This window comes from Blennius ocellaris (assembly GCF_963422515.1).
Source record: "Blennius ocellaris genome assembly, chromosome: 14".
NCBI classification, from domain to species: Eukaryota; Metazoa; Chordata; class Actinopteri; order Blenniiformes; family Blenniidae; genus Blennius; species Blennius ocellaris.
The window spans coordinates 19973246-19995873 of NC_137663.1; the positions used below are offsets into that span (position 1 = coordinate 19973246).

The 22628-nt window shown below is 42.6% G+C and overlaps 1 protein-coding gene across 1 annotated transcript; it reads right to left on the reverse strand.

Annotated features, from left to right (window-relative positions):
* Positions 1 to 1071: 1071 nt before the first annotated feature.
* brwd3 (bromodomain and WD repeat domain containing 3) lies at positions 1072 to 14263 on the reverse strand. Its single transcript, XM_080509515.1, has 40 exons — positions 14138 to 14263; positions 13941 to 13999; positions 13826 to 13855; positions 13572 to 13631; positions 11158 to 11308; positions 10953 to 11051; positions 10688 to 10848; positions 9959 to 10180; positions 9683 to 9783; positions 9527 to 9597; positions 9296 to 9396; positions 9139 to 9179; positions 8945 to 9049; positions 8707 to 8854; positions 8483 to 8617; positions 8273 to 8401; positions 7840 to 8065; positions 7593 to 7733; positions 7305 to 7485; positions 7073 to 7166; positions 6819 to 6989; positions 6619 to 6692; positions 6331 to 6538; positions 6126 to 6236; positions 5934 to 6041; positions 5567 to 5691; positions 5397 to 5479; positions 5192 to 5303; positions 5022 to 5083; positions 4351 to 4506; positions 4143 to 4263; positions 3910 to 4035; positions 3755 to 3830; positions 3621 to 3671; positions 3369 to 3512; positions 3053 to 3205; positions 2787 to 2956; positions 2604 to 2692; positions 2169 to 2303; positions 1072 to 2078 (listed from the first exon to the last, which is right to left on the reverse strand). The coding sequence occupies exons 1-40, from the start codon at positions 14169 to 14171 to the stop codon at positions 1204 to 1206; spliced, it is 5439 nt and encodes a 1812-aa protein (XP_080365641.1). The 5' UTR covers positions 14172 to 14263; the 3' UTR covers positions 1072 to 1203.
* Positions 14264 to 22628: the final 8365 nt, after the last annotated feature.

Below are 22628 nucleotides of genomic sequence, written 5' to 3' on the forward strand. Positions count from 1 at the left end.
ACAGTCCATGCACCTTTTCCAAAAAAAAAAAAAAAGGTTTCATCTCATTTCTCTTTCTTTATTAGTCAGCTGCCACACAAGTCGAAAAATGTGCAAATATTTTCCTCGTCACAATGAATGTACGAAATAGATAAAGTAAACCCAAGTATAATACAGTGGAAAAATAAATACTTCTGTGAGAGGAGAGTTGGCCAGGGACCAGTTTTGACTTTGCACATGATTGTTGGGGAGAGTGTAGTTGGGGGGTGGGGGGTGGGGGGGGTCGTGGCTGCAGGTCTGAGGACAAACACAGGATAATGTGGCTTCTTTTACCAAGAGACAAAAAAGTGAACTTTTAACCTTCAAAGCAACAAAAAGGCACCAATTATACCAAAACAACGCAATGGAAGAGCCACCCCCACACCCATAAAAAATAAACCAATACCAAAATAAAGAAAATAAAGATAGAATGCAAAATATTCAGCCAAAGCAGGTTTTGATGAACATGACTGTGGTACTGGGATTCTATTTACTTTTCCTTCAGTGTGGCTCGTCTACGGGCGACACAGAACTGAATAAGGACGACATAAACCCAGAAAAACTAAGGCTCGCAACCTGAGAAAAGAGCGAGGACCGACAGAGTTGACATCAGATATGCTATGAGAGACTGCACGTGTTTCCCAGCGGTCATAACCACCGAGCAACAGTCCATTTTTCTTTATAAATTATTCATTGGTTAGACGAGAGAGAGAAATGAGCACCATTTAGTTTTTTTTTTTTTGGCATGTCCACATCCTTCTTTGGTGACCAGGAGCGAGATACGTCGTTGGAGGGACGAAGACAAGTAAACATAGTGTTTTAGTACGGGACGTGAAAAGAGGAGACGAGATGCGCCGCGTCGTAAAGGCTCTTCCAGCGAGCAGTAAGGCCGAGGTGAGTTAGTCCAGTGGGGAGAGGGTCTGTGTTGAACAGTAGCTCTGTCACCCAGGGAAGAAAAGCCCTGGCAATGTTTTTTTTTTTTTTGGGGGGGGGGGGGGGGGAGGAGAGCACCAGTTATCAGTTTGAGAGTCATAAGCGGTCTCAGATAAAAGAAAAAAATCTCTCTCTCTATATATATATATATATATTATATATACAAGCGTTTACAAAAAAGAAAATCCCTGAAGTATCATTTGTGTTGAACAGTTTGTAATTTTTTGAACGAGGTCTGAAGGGGGCGATGTGTCAGTGACTCCAGCCCATGAGGTGGCTGACGCGAGCCTTCTCAGTCATGCGGCGTACCCGTCCTGAGCGGGACATGCCCAGGTTGAGGGGGTCGTCCTTTGACCCATGGCCATCATCCTCCGACTCGTCCCCGTACAGGACTGTCCTGCGGCCCTGGTTCCGTGTGTTGACCCTCCGAGATTTGAAGCCGGCGCCTCTCGTGCTGTTCACCGCTGCTGTAGGCGCCGCAGCGGCTTTGTGCGCCCCTGAGTCATCGTCATCCTCCTCCTCCTCCTCCTCCTCTTCTTCTTCTTCCTCAGGCTCCTCTTCTTCTTCAGGCTCCTCTTCCTCATCCGCTCCTTCTCCCTCTTCTTGTCTTACATTCACCTGTTGCTGCTGCTGTTGCTCCTCTTCCTCCTCTTCTTCTTCCTCCTCCTCCTCCTCCTCCTCCTCTTCCTCATCTTCTTCCTCCTCATCTTCTTCCTCTCCGTCCTCTGCCTCCTCCTCCTCCTCCTCTTCATCATCCTTTTGTTTAACTGGCTGCTGCACTCTTGCTTTTTTAGGTCTCTGTGCTGCTTCTCCTTCATCTTCTTCATGCTTCCTTTTCCCTGAGGCCGTCGCTTTACCCTTAGCTGAGAGATGCACTGACAAGCAGGGGGCTTTGCTGTAGTCGTGATCCCCTCCTTCGACATACTTCTCCACTTCTGAATCAGAGCTGTTGTCGCTGTCGGACGACGACGAAGACGACGAGGAGGAACTGGAGGAGGAGGAGGAGGATGAAGTGGAGGACGAGTCAGACGAGGAGCTGTTGGACCTGCTTGCCTCCTCGTCATTGTCGTCGGACTGCTGTGCTTCTTGCCTCGGGTCGTTGCTTGGATGGAGGTTTTGTTGGCGCCCTGAAGGACACAGAAGCTGATCTTTAAATATCCCACTAGAGAGAAAAACCACTGATTCAACTCCAGCTCGTGCGTTACATTCAGACATACCTGACTTCTTGACTGGGGTTGCTCGGCTGCCGGTCGCCCGGTGAGGCGACTGCCGCCTGCTCTCCCTACTTCTCCCTGAAGGCGGGGAGGAAGGCTGGGACTCCTCTTCATCTGCTACACTGTTGCTTTGCTGAGCTAAAAACAAAAAGTAGGATGACGAAACAGAACTTAAATCGCTTTTTTTTTTTTTTAAATAACCCAAACAATTTCAATAAGATTTAATGTGGATAAAGTAAAAATCGTGTGTGTGTGTATGTAAGAAACTGCTGTTTACAGCAACATGCTCAGAAATGAAAATGTTTCCATTATGCATTTTGGGTAAAATTCCAATTCCAACCAATAAAGATAGATTTTTATGGGATCCAACTGAACAGAGAATACATAAAGGACACTTAGCGAGTAAACTGTCAATACGGTTTGGCTGAACAGTCATACCTTGATTTGATCTGTGAGGGCGAGTCTTCATTGAGGTCTGGGATTTTCTTGGTTTTGACACCTTCCCTGACTTGTGCTTCCCTTTAGGACTGCGCATTAAAAACAAAAACCCATTTCAGAACAAAGACGGCTCAGTATTTATTGACATCACATTAAAATGAGGGGACAAACAAGCCTCAGTACCTGGGAGACCGACTGTTAGGGGGGGAGCTTCCTCCGTTGTGCAATCTCCTCCGGTAATTGAGTCGCTGACGAGTTCGCTTTTCATTCTGAATGGCAGACTTGTAGTCTGAGATGATGGAGATGATGCGTTTTTCAAAGAAGGCCGACAAGCTGAGCGTCATGGTATAGATCTGGACATATGGGAAAAATCACGATGAAAACGCACCGCAGCCGACGGCGGCCTTTCCTTGACAACGTTCACAGGATTGTTTCCTTTCTTTGTCTACCTGCGACTTTTTGTTCGGAGTGTATGCTTTCGAGTTGCTGAAAATGAGGCGGACGTCCTTGGCAAACTCCACCGGATTCCCATAGTTGCCTGCGAGCAGCGTCTCTGACACACTGGTCAGATCCATGGGCGTGTCAATGATGTCTCGATAGTCCTGAACACACACAAAAAAAAAGTTGAAACATTTAATGAGGAATTCAATGTTTGAGATGCAATCATCTATCCTTGTCTTTCTTTACTTCTACATGTGTCACATGCATTTCTAATGCCGTGAGGATTGTCTGGTGATAGTGGCCAGATGAAGTGTTGGTGTTTACCGGATACTCGAAGAGATCCACAGGTTGTCTGAATGGTTCTGAAGCCGGGGAAGCCCTCATGCGGCGCAGCAGCTCTCGACATTGACTCCGCCACGCTTTTGGATCTAAAGCAACACCGCGCTTCTTCGCACTCGAGTTGCTTCCCTGTTGGGGAGAGATAAAAAAAAAAATATTCAGTGAGAAAGTAACTTCTGTTGGTGTTTTTAAAAAGCTTCAAAAATGATTCCAATGACTACTGTGGACTCGTCTTACACGATGTCCTGTAGAAGTCCCTGGGGTGTCGGAGTCCACATCCAAGTCCACCTGCAAAACAACACATCAACTTTAAAATTGGATGAAAGTGAAAATAAGCTGCTATGGAAAGAAAAGAAAAGAAAAAAACTTACTTCAGCTTCTTCTCCACTGCTGACAACATTTTTCTGTTTGTAATGCAGTTCCAAGATGTCTGTGCAGCTCTGATCCCTGACAGAGAAAGTAAACCATCATGGCTACTCCAGCATTCAATGAGGCGGCAATAATCATGAACTCAATGGAGTCTTACCCAATATAGTGCAGGAGAACATCAGTAACCACCTTGGCAGATGCTACAATGGGGCTTTGGGGTTCATTGAAAGTGCGGGCATTATGTTCGATGTAACGCACCTCCCACATTAAAGCCGAGATCCGCCTGGAGAAGGAGAGGAAGAACGTTTAGAGTACATCGGGACTTTGAAGTCAAATAAAAACAAAAAAAAAACAAACTGCAAAATGTGACTCTCTGTGATGCTTCATTACCTGTAGAAGCGATTCTCAAGCCGTTTGCGAATGGTGTGGAGATCTGTGGGGTAAGCCACCACGGTGCAGTACAGAGGGTAGTCTTGGAAGTTGACTGGTAGTGCAAATGCCTTCGCGACATCTGTGGGCAAACACGAGGAGAATCAGGTGTGTTCGAGACGAAAATGATTCCTGTTGACAACACTTTATCATCACGTTAGTGACCTACCTAACGTAAGAAGTTGATCAATGCCATGCATGACTCTCTCACAGTCTTCATCTCTCGTGTGAGCACCCCATTCTCCTTCCTGAGGTTCGTAGAGCAGAGCTTTCAGCTCCTCTTCTGCCACCTCCACGCCGTCGCCAACCTGCTCGGGCAATGCCGCTGAAAGAGTCAGAGAATGTCAGAATATTAACACAAGTTGTTTAACTATTCACAAATATTGATGGGGAAAAAAAAAATGTGGGCTAAAAATTTGTTTCCTCGGGAGATGGAAGGTGATACGTCTCCCAAAGTGTCTCTCTGACGCTTTAAATAGCAATAAAGACACTGATATGTTCTCATTCAGAAGACAAAATGCTTCTTCCACATGTTTTATGATCCCGAGAATATATAATAATATATCTTAGTGACAGTGCATCTGACTCATTTCATTGCCGGAAAGTCAAATTATGCAAAGGATCCTTTAAGATGCAATGAACGGAGTACATTTCCATTTAAACAACCCAGATTTTAATTTGATATAGTCTCTGATTACACCTTGCTATATCTGAGAATTATGGGCCAGACCTTTAATGACTTTCACATAAAGCTATTTCTGACTAAAGATGGGGAATATAACCACAATGACTATTTATTACTCCGATAATAAAAAATATCGTCATTTTAAAACCACTGACCTTCTTCTGGAATGGGCTCCATGTCCCATGGGCTCATTTTCTCCCGCTCACCATTATCCCACCTGAAACCACAATGATTTAAGTTGAATGAAATGCAACTTTGGATAAAAAAAAAAAAAGAATCTGACATTTAGTGGATTGCACTGTTGATACACAGAGATGTGTCTTACTTTACGGCATAGCACTGGAACAAGCTGTCTGGATACTCCAGCTGCAGAGGCTCCTGATCCTCCACAGACCCAAACCACCAGGCGTCATCAATGATGCTGCGGAATCTCATACCTGAAGACAAGATCAAGCGAAAGGGAAGTGCAGCCAATATTAATGTGGATAAGAGTTAAAGAAGAAGGAAAAAACTGCTGCGAACCAACTTACTTGGCTGCCAGTTGTGCTCTTTAGCCTCGTTGTAAAACTGCTGCAGTACCAGAAAATCGATGACATCTGGCATGTCGTGATACCTTAGGGATGGGAATGAAAAGAGAGATGACATTTACAGAAGAGTACAGTCACTTATTAAGTTGCATTTACTGAATATGAAGGCTCACTTTAAAGAGAAAGACTCGTTGGTCATCTTTCCTGAGACCGGGTCCAAGAAAGCCAGTTTTAGGCAGCACAGAGTCGGAGGACCCACTTCATACTTAATTCCAACCACTTTCACCGATTCCTGGTCCTGTGAGGGGAGAACAAGTTGATGAGAAATCACCAGAAACCTACGGTCGATTAGAAAAATGTCCATTCCATTTGTTTTATCAGAAAAAGTACCAACATTGTAGATCGAATGTTACTCTCGTTACAGCTGATGTTTGAAATTCACAACCAAATGCACGCGTGTAAAGGAAGCATATTTGAGCCTAAACAGAGCATGTGCAACCCTATGCAACTCCTGGCTTTTTTAATAAATCTGGGCCTCACCCTGAGGTTGAGTCTGTTCCAAGGCTGTTTCTGAGGGTTGATGCTATACGCTTTGGCCCTGCGAACAGCCCGGACGTACGCCTGGTGGCCCTGTTTGAAGTAGATGAGCTGGACGAGGACAGGAAAGTCAGGATTAAAATGTGTATAATGCAATGTTTCTCATTGATTTTTTTTTTTAATTGCAGTACATACTTCATCTCCCATTTGTGGGACGAAGGGAGAGCGGCGAGGGATGGTCTCCACTATCCATGATGGGGGCACCCATTCCTCTGCATCAAGTCCAGCCAGAGAGGACGTGGGTTTCTGCATAGAATTTATTAGATATTAAGGTCTAAAAATTAAAAAAAAAGTTATGCTTCCATTGTGGCTGCTGAAGCTGCAGGACATTCTAACTCACCTGTTTGGTCTCCTTGGGCTTCTTCTTTTTCTTCTCACTTTCCTTCTTCTTTGCTTCCTTGGCCTCTTCACCACCTTCTTCCTCCTCCTCCTCCTCCTCAGAAGTGCTGTAACCAGAAGGCTGCGCTGGCCGTCTGGTTGACCGCTTTGGCGGCTGGAGGTTGATTCCTGCATCAGCTGTCCAATCAGAATACTCACTGGAAGAGTCACTAGGAGTAAAAGAGCAATGCCGTTAGGTGGGTTGTAATAGCTGCCATTTTAAAAACACGGCTCAGTCAAAGACATTTACCTGGAACTGCTCAAACTCTGCCACTGGGTTTCACCATCAGAAGAGGCTTCAGACTGCTCCGTCTGCTCCCGTGCCTATTAGCACAGAGAAAGAATGAACAATGTCGTCAGAAATGGTCGTACGGTTTGCTGTGATACGATGTTTGATATGACAGATTGTGCTGATGATCTATGGCTTTCAAGCAGAAAGTTGAGACATACATTTCCATCACTGTCCGAGTCGGCCTGGCTGCCCGAGTTACGCCGGTTGCTTCTATTCCGACTCCTGCTTCCCCGCGGGCGGACTTGGGCTGAGCGGGTCTGATAGGCGTGGCGCTGCTGCTTTTTCTTGGCGGGTCGCAAGGAGCGCAGACGTGAAGCCAGTGGATCACTCTAAAAACGTAGAAAAAGGTATTGATTTGCATACATAACATGTCTGAGGTGTGAAAACCACTGAGATGTGGAAGGTGGCGTACTTTGGGTGTGCAGGTTGCTGGTTTCTTCCTCCGCTCTGCGTTGTATAACGAACACTCCATGTCGCCTTTGGCTCGTCTGCATTCCTCAAAAACCCTATAGAAACATGATAAAATATTGCTGAAGGATCAGAAATTCAACAGTGAACAGCTTTATTTGTCCCGTGCACAATAAAGTATGTACAGATATACTCGATATCCTCGAAACGGAGACAATTCCTGCTGTCCACCTCACCTGAAAGTCCCGTGCGGCACTTCATTAACCACCACCCTGCGGCTCCACGCCAGCAGGTCTCTCTCCGTCGCCACTTGACTACGAAGGGAATTATGCTGCATCTGCCAGACCCCGTCCACCTGCCTGCCTCGGCGAGAGCCAACAGCAAGGGCGGAATCGACCATCTCCACTCCATCATCAGCTAAATGTTACAGAGTGGTTTGGTTGAGTTTGATAGGGCAGAAGAACTCAGAGGATGAAAAGTACACAAGTACTTGTTTGAAAAACTATCTCCGTTGCATCTCGTACCTCTGTCGCCTTCGGCTGGCTGTTGCTCATTTTGCTGCTCATCCTGCTCATTCTGCAGTTGTCTGATGAGATTGTCCAGTAGGTTCTCTCCATTTTCTGCGGTCTGCTGGCCGAGAACTTGCTCGACCAACTCTCCGTCACCTGCCCAGCAAAAAGGCACATGATGTGTTAAACTCCATCCGTCACGTGCCATACGATTAAACCGGAAGCCTTAATAAACTGCGTGAGGACTGAGAAACCACTTTACTGTTAGCCATGTATCCAAGCTGAGGTACGAGCTGCTCGTCTTTGCAGTTCTCCCTTCCAGGCACCAGGCGCTGGTAGTGAGAAGGGTGAGGGTTGCCGTCGATGTCCACCAGGAAGGGGGGGGGCATGAGATGGGGGGCTTGCTGTGTCTGCTCATCCAGAACGTAGTTATTGGCGTCCCGAATTAGAGGGCGGTAGTCCGTGTGGAAGAACATCTGGTCGGGAATCTGAATATATTGAATATAGTGGCAGAAAAAGTTTATTTTTATTGATTAAAAAAAAAACCCCAACACCAATCAAATAAAGTTAAGAAAAAAGTTACAGAATTTCAATTCCATTACAATGCCTGAATGCTCTTAAAGTCCTTCTGAAAACCAGAGGTGAAGGGATTACTACTGACAAACACATTTCAAGAAAAACGTATATGCAGTTACCTTCTCATACGGTCTGCTGCAGCCAAAGCCAAAAATGAGCAAATGTCCGTGTGAGTCAGTGCAGGCGAAGTGTTGCCCATCAGCAGAGAACTTGCAGTCAAAAATAGCTCCGTGGCCTTGGCCCTCAATCTGGAAACAAATATTTAAATATAAACTCAATGCCAGGGGGGGCGGCGTACAAATGGGTGGTACTCCTTGCTGAAAAATTACCATGTTGAAGAAATTGCGGATTTTGGTTCCCCTGCTCAGGTCCCAGATGTAAATGTTGCCATCGTGGCCAGCAGACAACATAATGCGCGGGTCAAACGGGTGAGCCTCCAACACAAACACCTCGTCGTCGTGACCCTGAAGCAGAAAGCGTGCCGACAGTCAGGACGGTCAGTTGCAGCTTCAAGTCTGAATGTGTTCAAAGTAGAAAAGTTTCAGTCACTCACAGACAAGACATGCAGGAGCTGTCCAGACGTACTCCACACTTTGAGAAGGTAGTTGGACACAGCCGTGATGACGGTGGTGTCGACTCGATCCCAGGCGACCATGGTCACCACCAGCTTGGTTTTATCATCCCCAGTGGAAGCAGTACTTCTAAAAAAAAAAAAATACCCCATCATATATGAAGGACTAAAAAGACAGGAACTTTAACACAATGTGTTGTGAAACAGTCCTGCTTCTTACCCGGGCAACCTTGCAGCCATGTCCAACGTGATGCTCTTCCACTCTTGTTGCTGGTAATGCCAGATCCTGGCTGTGCCGTCTCGACTGCCACTGACAAACCTCAGGCTGAATACAAACACATTCAACTGTCAAAAGGCTTCAAAACCACAGAAAAACTGTTTAAGCGTCTGCATGATGTCGGCAAACGCACTCACCTGTCGCTGTTATTGCAGAACTGGACGACAACAACTTTATCCTGAAAGTACAAACAGCAAAGACATCAAGATGCAGCGAATTCATTCGAATCAAGATAAAACACTAAAAAGGGTCGGATGCAAAATATGAATGTCGCTACAGTAGCTTGTGTCTTACCGTGTGAGCGTCCATCTCAGAGACCTTCATGGGAGGGTCAGCTCCGAGGTAGTAAATCCTGATCATGTGATCTGTGCCACCAGTAGCCATGAACATACCACCTATTGAACGCAAACAGAATGAAATGGAGGACATAATGGATTTTCTCTTTAGCAACACGAGAAGAACAGAAATAGAAAACAAATTCAAAAATCTGAGTTCAAACTGCAGGACATGGGGAAATAGACTCACCACTGCTGAAGGATGAGGTGGAGACTTGCACCCCTGGCCTTGACCGCTCAACAAACTTAACTGGCTGATCGCTGAGAAAAAGGACAAACAGTTTACTTGTACTGACAAAGAAAACCGCACGTTAGGAAAACACACCTGGGAACCTCTGAGACTTACTTAAATTTCATGCTAAGCGAGTTCCACTTCCAGAAACACACCATGCCGTCTGCGCCGGTGGAGGCCAGGTATCGCGTGCTCCCTTTGACTGCAGGACAAAACTAAAAAAAAAAAAAAGAGTGTGTCGCACCTGGTTAGTCATGAGAACAAACTGGCCACAATTTAAAACAACACGGCCGCAGTAAACATTTAGAATGGACCGAGCGTTTCAATTGAAAACTCAAAAACGCCTCGCAAACAGAGGTTGTTTGTCGTTTTTGAAGCCAGTAAAATCACCTGTATGGACGTGATGGAGGCAGCGTGAGCCTGCAGAACAATAATGGGCGCACAGGTGCGCAAGCACCACACTCTGATGACTTTGTCGCAGCTGGCCGAGGCGATGAGAGTATTCTCGTGGTTGACGGCCATGTCGCAGATCTCTGCTGAGTGGCCGCGGAGTGTTGCCAGGAGACGGCCGTCATCTGTGGCCCAGATTTTCACCAGGCAGTCGTCAGAACCCTGAAAACCATCAGACAATCGTAAAAAAAAAAAAAAAAAAAAGTTGAACTGGGAACTGTCTGAGGGTAAACACTGGCAAATGCCAACTCTCACAAGTACACTGAAAACAAGTGACAAACTTTGTGACAAACTAAATAAAATATAGTCCACAGAAAAATACAACTTAACAGCTCAGAAGACACTTTGGACATAAAATAGTTTCCTTATCAGCTGTAAGCTTATAGCTCTTAAAATAAAATATCTTGTTCATAATCTAAGAAGCATATTATAATAAATAAGGACTTCTAAATAGATCAATATTAGAAAAACGTGCTTTTAAATGTTTTTACTTTTACCTGGTAGGAGACAGAAACAGTCACTATAAGCAGGGACGAAACAGGCAGCCTTGTTGCAGGCGCTATAGCCCCCATTACGGTTTAGAAACAGAAGCCCACCTCTTCAGCTGAACTATATTTACTATATCACTCAACATAAACACAATCACCAGCCTTTAAATTGATCACTGACCGTAAATATTCGTCGGCCGGTGCGGTCAAAGGCTACGCAGTAGACTGAAGACAGGTGTCCGAGGATACGTTTGTGTATCTTCATGTGTTGGTAGGCGGAAGACGGCAGGACCTGGCCAAAACGAGCCGTACCTGTAGCTTGGCGACCCCCCATGATGGAGACTTTGACATGAAAACAAACAGGAATGATTAGTCGAGGAGCTTTGACACAATACGAGGTGTAAAAACATGCCTACCTTGAACTACCTTGATAATGTTCCACTTACCAACATTGGGAGGATGTCCATTGTCGGCCGGAGGTTCTGGTGGCCGTCCTCGATGGAGTGCAATAACAGCAGAGCCACGACACACTTTGTGGCCACAGCCTGAGTGAAACAGATATTTTGTGAAAACGACAACAAAAAAACGTCTATTCGAATTTACGTAAAAAAAAAAGAAAATAACAATAGTGGGAAGAAGGAAGAAACTAACTTCTGGTGGTGCGAAGCAAGGACTGTCTCCCAAGTCCCAACAGTGTTTGTACTCCAGGAACGCTAGGTGGGATCTCCTTCTCGATAAGGGGGCCGATCCGTTGACAAACACGGAGCAGATAGTCTGCGGGAATGTGCTGGTTCAGACGCACCTGCACAAGTGACAGAGTCAATTTAATCAGAAGTCCTTCCAACGCATGTGACAGAAAAGAGCCTGGAGAATAAGACAAACAAAATATAAAACTAGTCAAATGTGAAAAAAAAATAACGTTTGAATTCACTCTGATTAAAAGCAACCGACAAACGTTTCTCTGATGGTTGCTCCTTTTGATTTACTTTTTTTTTTAAGAGGCTGAAGCTCCAAATCAAGCTCATCGTTTATTACTGTGACTACATTTGTCTCTATTGTATGTATGCAAGAAGAAGAAGCAGCGAATGTTTACCGCTCCAATTTTGAATTTTTAACTACTCTTATCATTCAGGTCATCCGGATTATATTTTAATCTGAACTGTCAAAACATCCGTACCCAAACCAGGATTTGAATCCCTCCCCACAATCTGTCCGATCTTTTCCTCTCCTTCTATCCCCTCACCCCAAACAGCAGAAAGTCACCACCTCTGAGCCTGGCTTCTATAAGGGTTTCTTCCTGTTGAAGGGGAGTTTTTTCTTTTCAGTCTCTTATGCGCGCCCATGTGGAATTGTCTTTTTTTTCCGTAAAAGTGATTTGAAATGGCTGTTCTATTTGGTGATATAGAAATAAAATAAAATTGAAACTGAACATGAGAGAGTGCTTTTGTCACAGTTCCCAAGATAGCTTTCATTTTCACTATGCGACTATGAATATGACAAAAGGTGATGATGTTGTCTGTGTCATGATGGTCATGCAGCAGTATTCCTGGGTGACCGTTTTACATACATATGACAAATATACATGCAGAGTCCTGTCACATGATAGTAATAAAATTGCCACTAAATAAGTTGAAACTGAAAGAAATAGTTACTGACTTGACTATTGACCCGAGTAACCAACGATATGTAAACAGTTTCAATTAGTGGACAAAATATTTCCAGATGTTGCAGATGGCCACTGATTGTTGATTCAATAATATTCAGCGGCTCATCCACAAATACCTGTCCTCTCTGATTGCTAAACTACCCACTATAAAGCGATCACTGTGGAAGCAAGTGTAGTTTGAAAATGTCCTAAAATTTCCATCAATACGGTTTTACCAACTTATTTTAGAATAAGTTGTTCTAACTATCCGAGCATCTCGGGACCATCTGTAAATGGAAGACAGGCTGCTAATCTGCAAACTTTTAGGTGACAATAAAGAAAGTGACATCCAGCTACATTGTTTATTTGTCGAGAGACCATACAACACACATCGTACCCCTGTGGTGCAGAACACACCCAAAAATTAAAGCTGTGACTGTTTGAATAAGATAAGAGCACTCAATTCCAACACTTAGTACAAGTGTTTGGCATTGAGTGTTCTTATCTTCATGTGAACAAGGTTACAGACTTTTTCACATTACATTTTCTAACGTGTACAATGTATTCACAATACAACCACATTGGGGCGCTCCGGGGAGCTGGTGAAGGTTATGGATCTTGCTCAGGGACCCACAGTGTTGACCTGTCCAGTGCCAACGACTGATCCCAGACCTCTAGCGCCACACATATTTAACAAGTAGTCTCAAAACAAAATACTCATACACTTTGTTGACAAAACAAGCTATTAGAAATACACTAGAACCCATGCAAAACTTTGATAAAGGAAAAAAAAAAGGTGATTTCAACAAACAAAATTTCTTTAATTCACCAAAAAGCTGCACATTTGTGATATGGTGTGATTCAAGACATCAACTGGGCAGTCAAACAGGGAATTAACTATAGAATACAGGAAAAGCCGGCTTTGGTTTGATCTCACAGACTGAACTGCAGCTAATAACCACCTGAAATGTCGTTTTGTCATGCAGATCGTTGAAAAAAACAAAAAACACTCAGAGGGAGGGACTCCAACAGAAGGAGGCGGGTCAAAGAGCCTACCAGCCAATCAGTAGAAGAGATTATCCTTCTTCCGCCTCAGAAGGGAACCATATTGTGATCTTATTGGCTTCGAAAGCTGAAGAGCAGCTCTCAGGCCCTATCGTTCGTTCCGCTCGTACGCACGCTCCGCCCACAAGCCCACACAATAGCCAAGCCTGGATATCCTTATTTATCAACAGGCCTGAACTAATATTACAATTTAAACTATATTAAATTAAATTTTGTCACATTTCCACCGCGCTTGTTATGAATGGGAAATTACATTTAAAATACAGCACCGTGCAAAAACTCACTTATCGGCGGAAAAAAAACAAACACGACTTATGTTATTAAAAAAAACTTAATAATGGCAGTTCACACTCACCCAGTCTTGGAAGGTCCGTTTGTATTTCTCCCCGCCCCAGCTCCATCGCTGCGGGACCAACTAAAGTTATAAAAGAACAAGCCGTTAAGAGACCGAGCACAGACCTGCTAGTCTGGACTCGACGGGAGAAACGCGCTTCTATTTCCATCCGCCAGATGTAAATAGTGAGAAGTTTCCCTCGGAACGGAGCAGACAGGCGGCAGTAACGGAAACCACACATGAGAATAAAAACAGAAAGGTCGGGCTGAACGTACCTCATACTCCTCCAGCTCCTCCACCAGAATCTAACAACAGAGGCTCAGTTAGCATCGCATGCTAGCACGGCTATTCAATCAGGCGATTTGCGAAAATTTTACGTCTTTTTTTTACCTGTGCTGCTTTTTTACACGGTCCAGACTGCAGAAATCTGGCGATGAGGTAATACAGCTCTGAAAGGACACAAACAAGAGAGTTAGCTCAGCGCTCACCGACGCTAACGAGCCGAGCTAAGGTTAGCCGCACGACTGGAAATCCCTGCAAATGTATTAAATGTTTGGCCGCCGACGCGGGGGAGCCTCCGAACTCACCAGCTTCGGTTTGTGAACACGTTTCTCTCGCCATCACTTGATGGGCCGGGCGACATTTAGGAGAAGCTGATGCCTTAGCTCGCTCATTAGCCGCCGGCTGGCTAACAGTAGCTAAGTGTGTGAAGCTAAAACAGGCTAGTGGTGAATGGCCTCCTCCTCCTCCGTGGAGTTGATCTCAGACCACCTGGTGCTCGCTATCAGCGCCCTCCAGCGGAACAACGGCGAACGATAACAAGCACGATATTTACATATTCAAACCGACGAGTTTAAAAAGTTGACACTGAATTTCGTTTTTTTTTTTTATGTCATAATCACACGTGTGACAATTTACAAGAGTCAAATAAAAATATAAAAGGTTGTAAATATAAGGATTAGAACCAAAAACAATTTTTAATGAGCATTTATATACATCAAGTGATGTGATATTGAGTTTTAATGTAAATCAAGGTCTATTCTGTAACAATAACTCCGATTTGAATTTTTTTTAATTTACAGATATTCAATTTAATATCTCATTGAATCAAATAACTATTTCAGTTAAAAATGTATCCTAGAATCAATTTCTAAACTTGTGATTCGTCATTATTATCCACCTTTGGCAGATGTAACAGCTGAACATTGTCATAGCATTCTCTCTTCAATGGAAGACAAATATTCTTCAGAAAGTTCCTCCCAACTGGGTTGCGGACGTTTTCATGAATTTGTGGCACTTGTAGTTTCAGCTGCTTTCATTGTTATGTCTAGTTCATAGTAATGTTCAAATGAAGCTCATGAGAGTTTGGTACCAAAGTGGGATTGTAGACGAAGGATGGAAGTAATCCAGGAAATTTGAAACACCTTGTAGGTATTAGTAGCAGCAACTTCCCATGACTTGATCTGCTTCCATTGCTGAAAAACAGCTTTAAGTTAACAAATTTCATATATATGCCGATCCCAGCTGACTTTGGGTGAAAGCAGGGTTGGCTCTCCATCTCAGGGAAAACAGAGAATCATACAGTCACTCGGACTCACATTCACACTTGGCAATATTAGGCTCATCAATTGTTAATCAGAAAAACCCATCCAAACTCCTGCCTGGACTCAAACCGGAGACATTCTCGCTGTGAAGTGAGAGTGCTAATCACTTTACACATTTTGTACAAAAAGAATGTTCTGTTGGCAAATTTTGCAGGCTACAAGAAGACGTACATTCCTGTTTGATTAGAGGGCAGTGTTCAGAGGCCGTCACTCAGGGGATAACATCTGGATTTAATTTTGGGAGAGGCCTCCTTGACCTTAATGGTAACAAAGAAAAGGTGCTGGTTATATTGTACAATGGTAAAAAAAAAAATTTTTTTTAAATAATAATAATTTTGATGCTCAGAAGAAGGACCGTAACCACCCCCGCAACATTTCATAAGGCTTTCTGATTGTGCCAAAGTGGGAGCTGTAACAGGGTTTCTATTTTTTGTAATAACTGGCTCTTTAACATATGATTCCAATAAAAAAAAATGTCTGCAGTACAGTCTGGACTTGTTTGTATTTTTTCAGTTTTAGTTTTGTTAAGACTTGGTACACTGTCGTGTTATTTCTGCATGCTCACAATACGCAAACTGTGTATAAACAATTTTGTGTATAGAAATGTGTTATACTCATTTATTGGAATATCCAAGTCTTCATAATAATTTACTCAAAACTGCACATTTAAAGGAAAGTGAAATGAATGAGCCACATTCATGTTCTTAAATAGAAAGAGAAGTGGAAAGCTTGAGAACGCGTCTGAGTCTCGGCCATGGTGATGTCAGTAGTCATTTTGAAAACTGAAAATGAATCCTCTTTGATTCTTCTTCTTCTTCTTCTTCTTTTCTTTTTAAAACCTATCTGTCACTGACGTAAAAAAGCTATATAATCATCTGGTGAAATTTTCAAACCTTTTCCCGTCGATCCACAAAGGGGGTTATTGCACAGTCACAACATCCATCATGGCCCGGGAAGCAGATTGAGTGTCACCGGTTTTGTGAGTCAAGGCTGCACACGGTCACACTCTCATAGTGAGGTCCATTCTCTCTCTTCAATGCACATAAAAAGGAAATTCTCCGGAGTAGTGTGCACTCTGGTGTACTCACCATTTGTGTTTGAGAGAGCAGGCACTAAATGTATGGAAGGGCCGGGCATGTGTGGTCTTACATTACAATTAATATCTAGTTCAAATAGGAATAAAGTGACCAGAGGATCCGATAAGCTAAAGGACCGCATGTGGCTCATATACAGTAAATTGATGTAGCAATTATTAAAGGCATGTGTGTATATTCTTAAAACAAAATAATTGAAAAATTAGTCCATCTTAGGTTTATTGTTAATCACTACATGGAAGTGTCTGAATAATATAAAGCAGCGCACGCTGGGAAGGAATATGCAGCATGCAGCACACTAATTCCTCCTCACGTGGCACATTTTTAACTTGCTTTGCTTGGAAAAAGAGGAAAGTGTTTTTTTTCTTTCTTTTGTATAGGAAAATCTAATAGTCTTTTTGCACATTTGGTGGACATTTTTTTACAAATGAGCATCAGAGCCTTTTGACAAAGGGTTTTATTCTTTGGAATAAAACATCAACTTCAACACGTGAGAGCCTGAAAGCAATTTGATATAAAATCATAACTTGATTTGCTGAAGAATTACTCTCTTTTCTGTTCGTCTTCTTATGAACACCCATCTGCTACTGCCTCAGATCTCATGCTTAGATTCACTCGTAAATTTCCACTATGAATTTCTGGCACGTGTTTGTCTCCTCTAAGTATTTTGTCTCTATTCATCCAACGTTGCATCTTTGATGAAGCAGAGTTCCCCGTTGTTCAGTGAGTAACTCTTGATGTATTGATCTTTTGATGTCGCTCTCATGTTTGGTCAGCCTGATTGTGCTCTGCATTGAGGTGCATCTGAGTCTCATCCACTGGTCCCTTCGTTTCACCATGATTTGATGCTGACAGAGTCCTTTTTGGCTAAAAAAAAAAACAACAAGTTGACCTTTGACCCTCAGTTAGCCCTGTTCAACAATGTCACGGATCAACTTGCTGAGTGTCGCTCTGCTGAAAACAACAGTTTTTTGTTTAGTTTTTTTTTTTGTCAAAAGCTGCCAGTTGATTTACTTGAGGAAGTGACTGATTGATATATGTATATTCGTCTGGGGATGTAGAAGCAGGACTACAAAGATATGAATTTGTCTTTTCAAATGTGCCCAAAAGATTTTTTTGGTTTTGTTCCAATCTCCAGGACTGCACTCTATACGCATACAAGACAAGCACTCATCTTTTAAGAACAACCACTCGATTTGAAAGTCCTGACTCAGAATGAGAAGCCTCAAAGCGCCAGCCATTTACATTCGGAATTACAGCCTCTTTATATAATTACAGCATGAGAGTTGCTGGTTAGATTGTATAGTTTACCTTTCATTAGATATGTGCGGTATGCCAACAATCATCCATTATATGCTCACATCTCTGCTATAAACTGGCATGATGTGGTTTTGCAGTGGAAGAATCAAATAAACAAAATGAGACATTACTCTTCCAGAAAGAGCCAAGTGAAAAGAGTTTATTCAAATTGTTTTTTTGGTTTTCTTTTTGTGGGGTGGGGGGTTGAGTTGGCTCTTTTTTCCCCACAGCTTTTTTTTTTTTAAGCGTATACAATGAGCTCATTACTTGTAAACACAAACTAACGACACAAACTAAATCAACTTGTACCCTTTAGGAAGAGAAAGCATTATAACCCTTATTTTGATAATTCTGTAATTCCACCGATTTAATCTACGGTATCTTTATCTTTATGAAATACTGTATGCTTTATATTAATGTACAAATAAAACAAATACATTTGTCATTTTATTATATGTGACAAATAATTACAATAAAGCTATTCTATTCCATTCTGTTCCATTCTATTCTATTCTATTCTATTCTATTCTATTCTATTCTATTCTATTGTATTCTATTCGAATTAGCCATTTAATACATTGTTAGTTCCAGGTTATGATAAAAGGAGATGTTCTTAGATATTAACTTAATAATAATACATGAATATAGCAGCCTAATCGATATATGCTTCTCGTAGAAGTGGTCGCTCACAATTTGGCCCCGTAAAAGTGAGAAAAGCACACCTGTGTTACACACAGTTGTACCGATTGCACCCTCCAACACCTCTGCAATGCGCTGATCAACCTAAGGGTGGCGCTACAGTGTCCTTTGAGCCGCTGGAATATATTGCAGTAAATCAGGAGGACTTTTAAGTCCCCCAAAGGTCCGATCTCACCAGCCTCGCGCCGTATTCTGAAAATGAGCTATAAACTAAGTGGTGACATTTGAAAGCCTCCCTCAGAGAGCGAGAGTCACACAAGTCACATAAAGAATAACAGCAGTGAGAGAAAATCATAACTCCGGTGAAATGAAAGAATCTGTTGAGTTCTTTATCAAGATGCAGGTTTTTTTTCTTCTCATTATGATTTATTCGTACACACACACACGCGCACACACACACACACACACACACACACACACACACACACACACACACACACACACACACACACACACACACACACACACACACACACACACAGAGAGAGAGAGAGAGAGAGAGAGAGAGAGAGAGAGAGAGAGAGAGAGAGAGAGAGAGAGAGACGCTCCTAACTTTCAGTATGTAGTGCAGTGGGCGGGACTGTGCGCGTGGACGCGCTCCGGCTGCAGAGACTCACTCAACCTTCACCCGCCTGTGGACCCACAGCGTCTCAATCTGCGCTCTCCGGCTCGTCAAACTGTCGCTTTAAAGCCCGTGGACTGGACCCAGATCTGCCCGCTGTGATATAACAACACCAGGAGTAATCGTTTTGCGTTATTGGGTCGTGTGGTTTTTGTCTCCAGAAAACTTTTTTTCTTCTTCTTCTTCTTCTTCTTCTTCTTCTTCCCCCCCCCTTTTGGGAATGTAGAGCACCTGTGGGTTTCCTCTGTCGAAGCTCTCCAACACGCCGGCAGCCTTACTAAATTCAGGTGAGTTTTTCAGGTGACCTTTTTTTTTTCCTTCTGAAATTGAAAACATTGTATAACTGAATCACATTCACATCTATTTTAATTCAGAAAATTGGATGGTTCCTGTTTTCTCTCATCTGTGTCATTGCATTCATTCAAATGGGCTGAGTTTTTATACCTGAGTGACACGTTGTTGAAGCCGTTCATTAGTATTTATTACCTTTAAAACTAGTTAGTTATAGAGAAGACCGATGTACAGATAAATAGCCATCGGGTGGCAATAATTATTGTGACTGTCATGAAGATCAGTTTAGTAGGTCACAGTTTGTTACCTAATAGTGACACAGAGCTGATATAGCCCATGTCTAGTATGTTTTATTTCATCTTATTGTATCTGAATAAGATACCTGATGCAACAACAGCTCATGTTTTACTTTATTAATCTGGGATTATGGTATTTGTACTATTTCCGACATTTAATTTACTTTTTTAAAATTTTCTTGGAGTCTTTATCTCAGTATTCTCCTGCAGAGGCATGCGCTATATCACTTGCTTGCTGCATCAGTGCTGAGGTTGGCCCAGTCGACATGAATAGTGATGAGGATGTGTGCTGACAGCTGAGTGGGACAGGATAGGCCGTTCCATGACTGACTGAACTGGGGTGTTCGCTGCACCATATGCTCCCTTTTTTTTTTTTTTTTTACATCATGCTGCTAAAACATTTGGGCCAGCCTCATGACTCAGGCTACATTCACCCCTTTGCTTAATTTTAAGTCGTGTCACCACATGGGATGAATCATATTTACACTGTGGATCAGATCAAATGGAATATTCCACTTTGATATAAGATCTACCCCTATGGAAGCAAAGGTTAAGGGTCATTCATGATCCTTTTCTGTACTGCGGTCGCCGACGACTGACAGCTACAGTGACCAAGGCCATTTCCAATGCCACAGTTCCTTAAGCATAACGGATATGAATCAGAGCTGGAAACAAACAGTTTAGGAGTAAGCCTGGAACAACTGCGGCTGTGCTGGAACAGCTATACGAAATTATAGCCTCTGTATTGTCTGTGGGTCTCTGGCATCGTGCGTTAACCTAGAAACTCAGTATAGTATAATGTAAAGGGTGTCAGGTTATCTGTTTCCAGTGTTGTTTGCTTGATACATTGACGGCATTGTTGTGGGATCTCCGCAGAACAGAAGGAAAACCCAGTTTTTCTATAGAACTCAGTGGAGATTTAGAGGTTTTACATAATCTTAAAACAATCTGCCACAAATATAGTATTTTACCACGAGTATGACTGTTTGTCCCTTTTAACATGTCACACCCAATGTCTTGATATTCACTCTCTTCATGTCTCTATTTCTAACTGTCGTCACTGAAATGTAAAGAATATCATTTTACATCATCACATTTCACCTCTAAGAGCACACTGAGCGAAAAAGGCCCCGTGAAGGTTATTTTTTTTTCTCACACGCAGCTGTGATTATTGCTATTCCCCCTTTTTCTTTGCCTCAGCAGTGCTGCGTCTGGATTTTTGCATCTCTTTGCTAAAACTATGCTGTGGTGAAGGTTAGTTAACTGATGACACACAGCCTCGTCTCTGATGTTACCGAGCATGTTGTGGGGAAAGTAGGTTACTGGGCCATGTCCTGCAAGCTTAAACTGAACACTAGTCTGAATATTGCTAGAGCTGCTTAGTGTGACTGGGCATGCATAAATGGTGCGGGCCCGCACAGCAGCAGAAGGGATCAGTTCTACCTTCTGTCTCTTTAAGAAAGCAGAGGGGAGCTCCACATAGAATGAATGTTGAATGTTCAACCCATGTTGATACATCTCAAGTACACATGAAATGGAGTGAAATCTGACAACAGGTTGCCCAACGCCGCAGGTTGCAAATTTACTCAGCCTTATTTATATCAAACATATTGCGTCTTTGGTGTTTAATTCAAGAGTCATTTTAGTGGCCGACAACATAAACTGTGTTTTTTTTTCGTCATGTGCTGCGCGGTCTGTGTGGGAAGTTGAACTTTGTCTGTATGTAAAACATTAAAAGCAACAAATTCATGTCAGGAGGAGTTTTCTCGCACTGCACTGACCGTCTCATATTACCTGTACACAAATACCTGTGTGTTTATTTCCCAATACCTATGGTCACTGTGATTGTTGACTGCAACAATAGTTTCCCTTGGGCATCACAAAACTAGACCCTGTGGCATGAACCATAACTTGTTCTTGATTTGTAAAAAATCCAAGGCTACAATTCACAGAGAGCTTCCTCTGAGAAAGACAATTCAGGAGTTTTTTTTTATTGCCGAGGTGGTGCCCCATTAATCAAAGATATATACAAGAAAGACTGGATCCAAGACAACAGAGGTATAATTACTGGGACAGAGCCAATTGAAAGTATTCTAATAGATATGCAGTAGTTACCTAAACAGAAAAAGCTGACACGGATAGAAAATAGGCCACCTGAATATGTTGAATGAGTATTTAATTTTTCGAGGAATTACAAAAGGAAATGAGACTTTCCATGCTTTTTTTTTTTTTTTTTATAACCTCGGCTGTTACAGCAGGACCAGGCTGCTCTCAAGGAAAGATACTACATTGTGTAAGACAAGATATGATTTTTGAGTGACTTTTTTCTTTTTCTTTTTGAAAAATCAACAATAAACACAAACATACTGCAGCTGCTGAGGTAAGTAAGATGAATGTTATGGCTTCAGCAAAGAAAAAAACCTTTTTCAGGCACTTGTGAGCAGAGAGGCAATGAGTTCAGATTCAAGTCTTTATTTGGTGAGGCATGTTCGAGAAAACACTGGCCAATTATGGCAAAAATAATATTTCATCATGCACTTATTTTATGTCTCTCACATTTTTCTATAGAAAGCACTATGTATGACCATGGATTTAACTGTCTCTTGTAACATCGATGGAAAAGCCCGGTTACTAATGTCGTTAAACTGGAGTCACTAACCTTTCAATAAGTCTGTCTGTGGGTTGTTTTGTGTAAAGTTTATTCCCGTCATGAAACGTGTATCAGAAAATGCATTTTTCAAAAGTGCAAAATGACCATGGATGTAACTTAACATTTCCCAATGACCTTTTGAAGTCAGTCAAACACACCAAAATGACAACCCCGAAATGTATCCAATACAATGGTTTCATTTTTACTATATTTAGTATTTTACACAAACACAAGTTGGCAGATGTTTGGCTGCCAGTAGGAAGAGGACCAGGATATACGTTCTGGCTCATTGTCCAGTTAAAAAAAAAGAAAATAGGACTCCTCCAGAAGGAGAAGTCCTGCATGGGCAGTGTTACATCTAATCCTGAATACATTTCCCCACAACATTGCATCCTCGTATTCCTCCTCCTCCTCCTCCTCATTGTGTGTTTATGCGAAACGCTCATCCGTTCATCAGAATCCCGCATAAACATTGCAGTTGTGACCAAAAGTCTAATGTTTACACATTGTTTTCATCAATCAT

Excerpts from the sequence above, each read along its gene's own strand:
- brwd3 (XM_080509515.1), bottom strand. The coding sequence starts at position 14,171 with ATGGCGAGAGAAACGTGTTCACAAACCGAAGCTG. Across the intron at positions 7,734-7,839 it reads GCTTGGATACATGGCTAACA|GTGACGGAGAGTTGGTCGAG; the intron begins GTAAAGTGGTTT and ends TTTGCTGGGCAG. Across the intron at positions 5,084-5,191 it reads TTCCAGTGCTATGCCGTAAA|GTGGGATAATGGTGAGCGGG; the intron begins GTAAGACACATC and ends TTGTGGTTTCAG.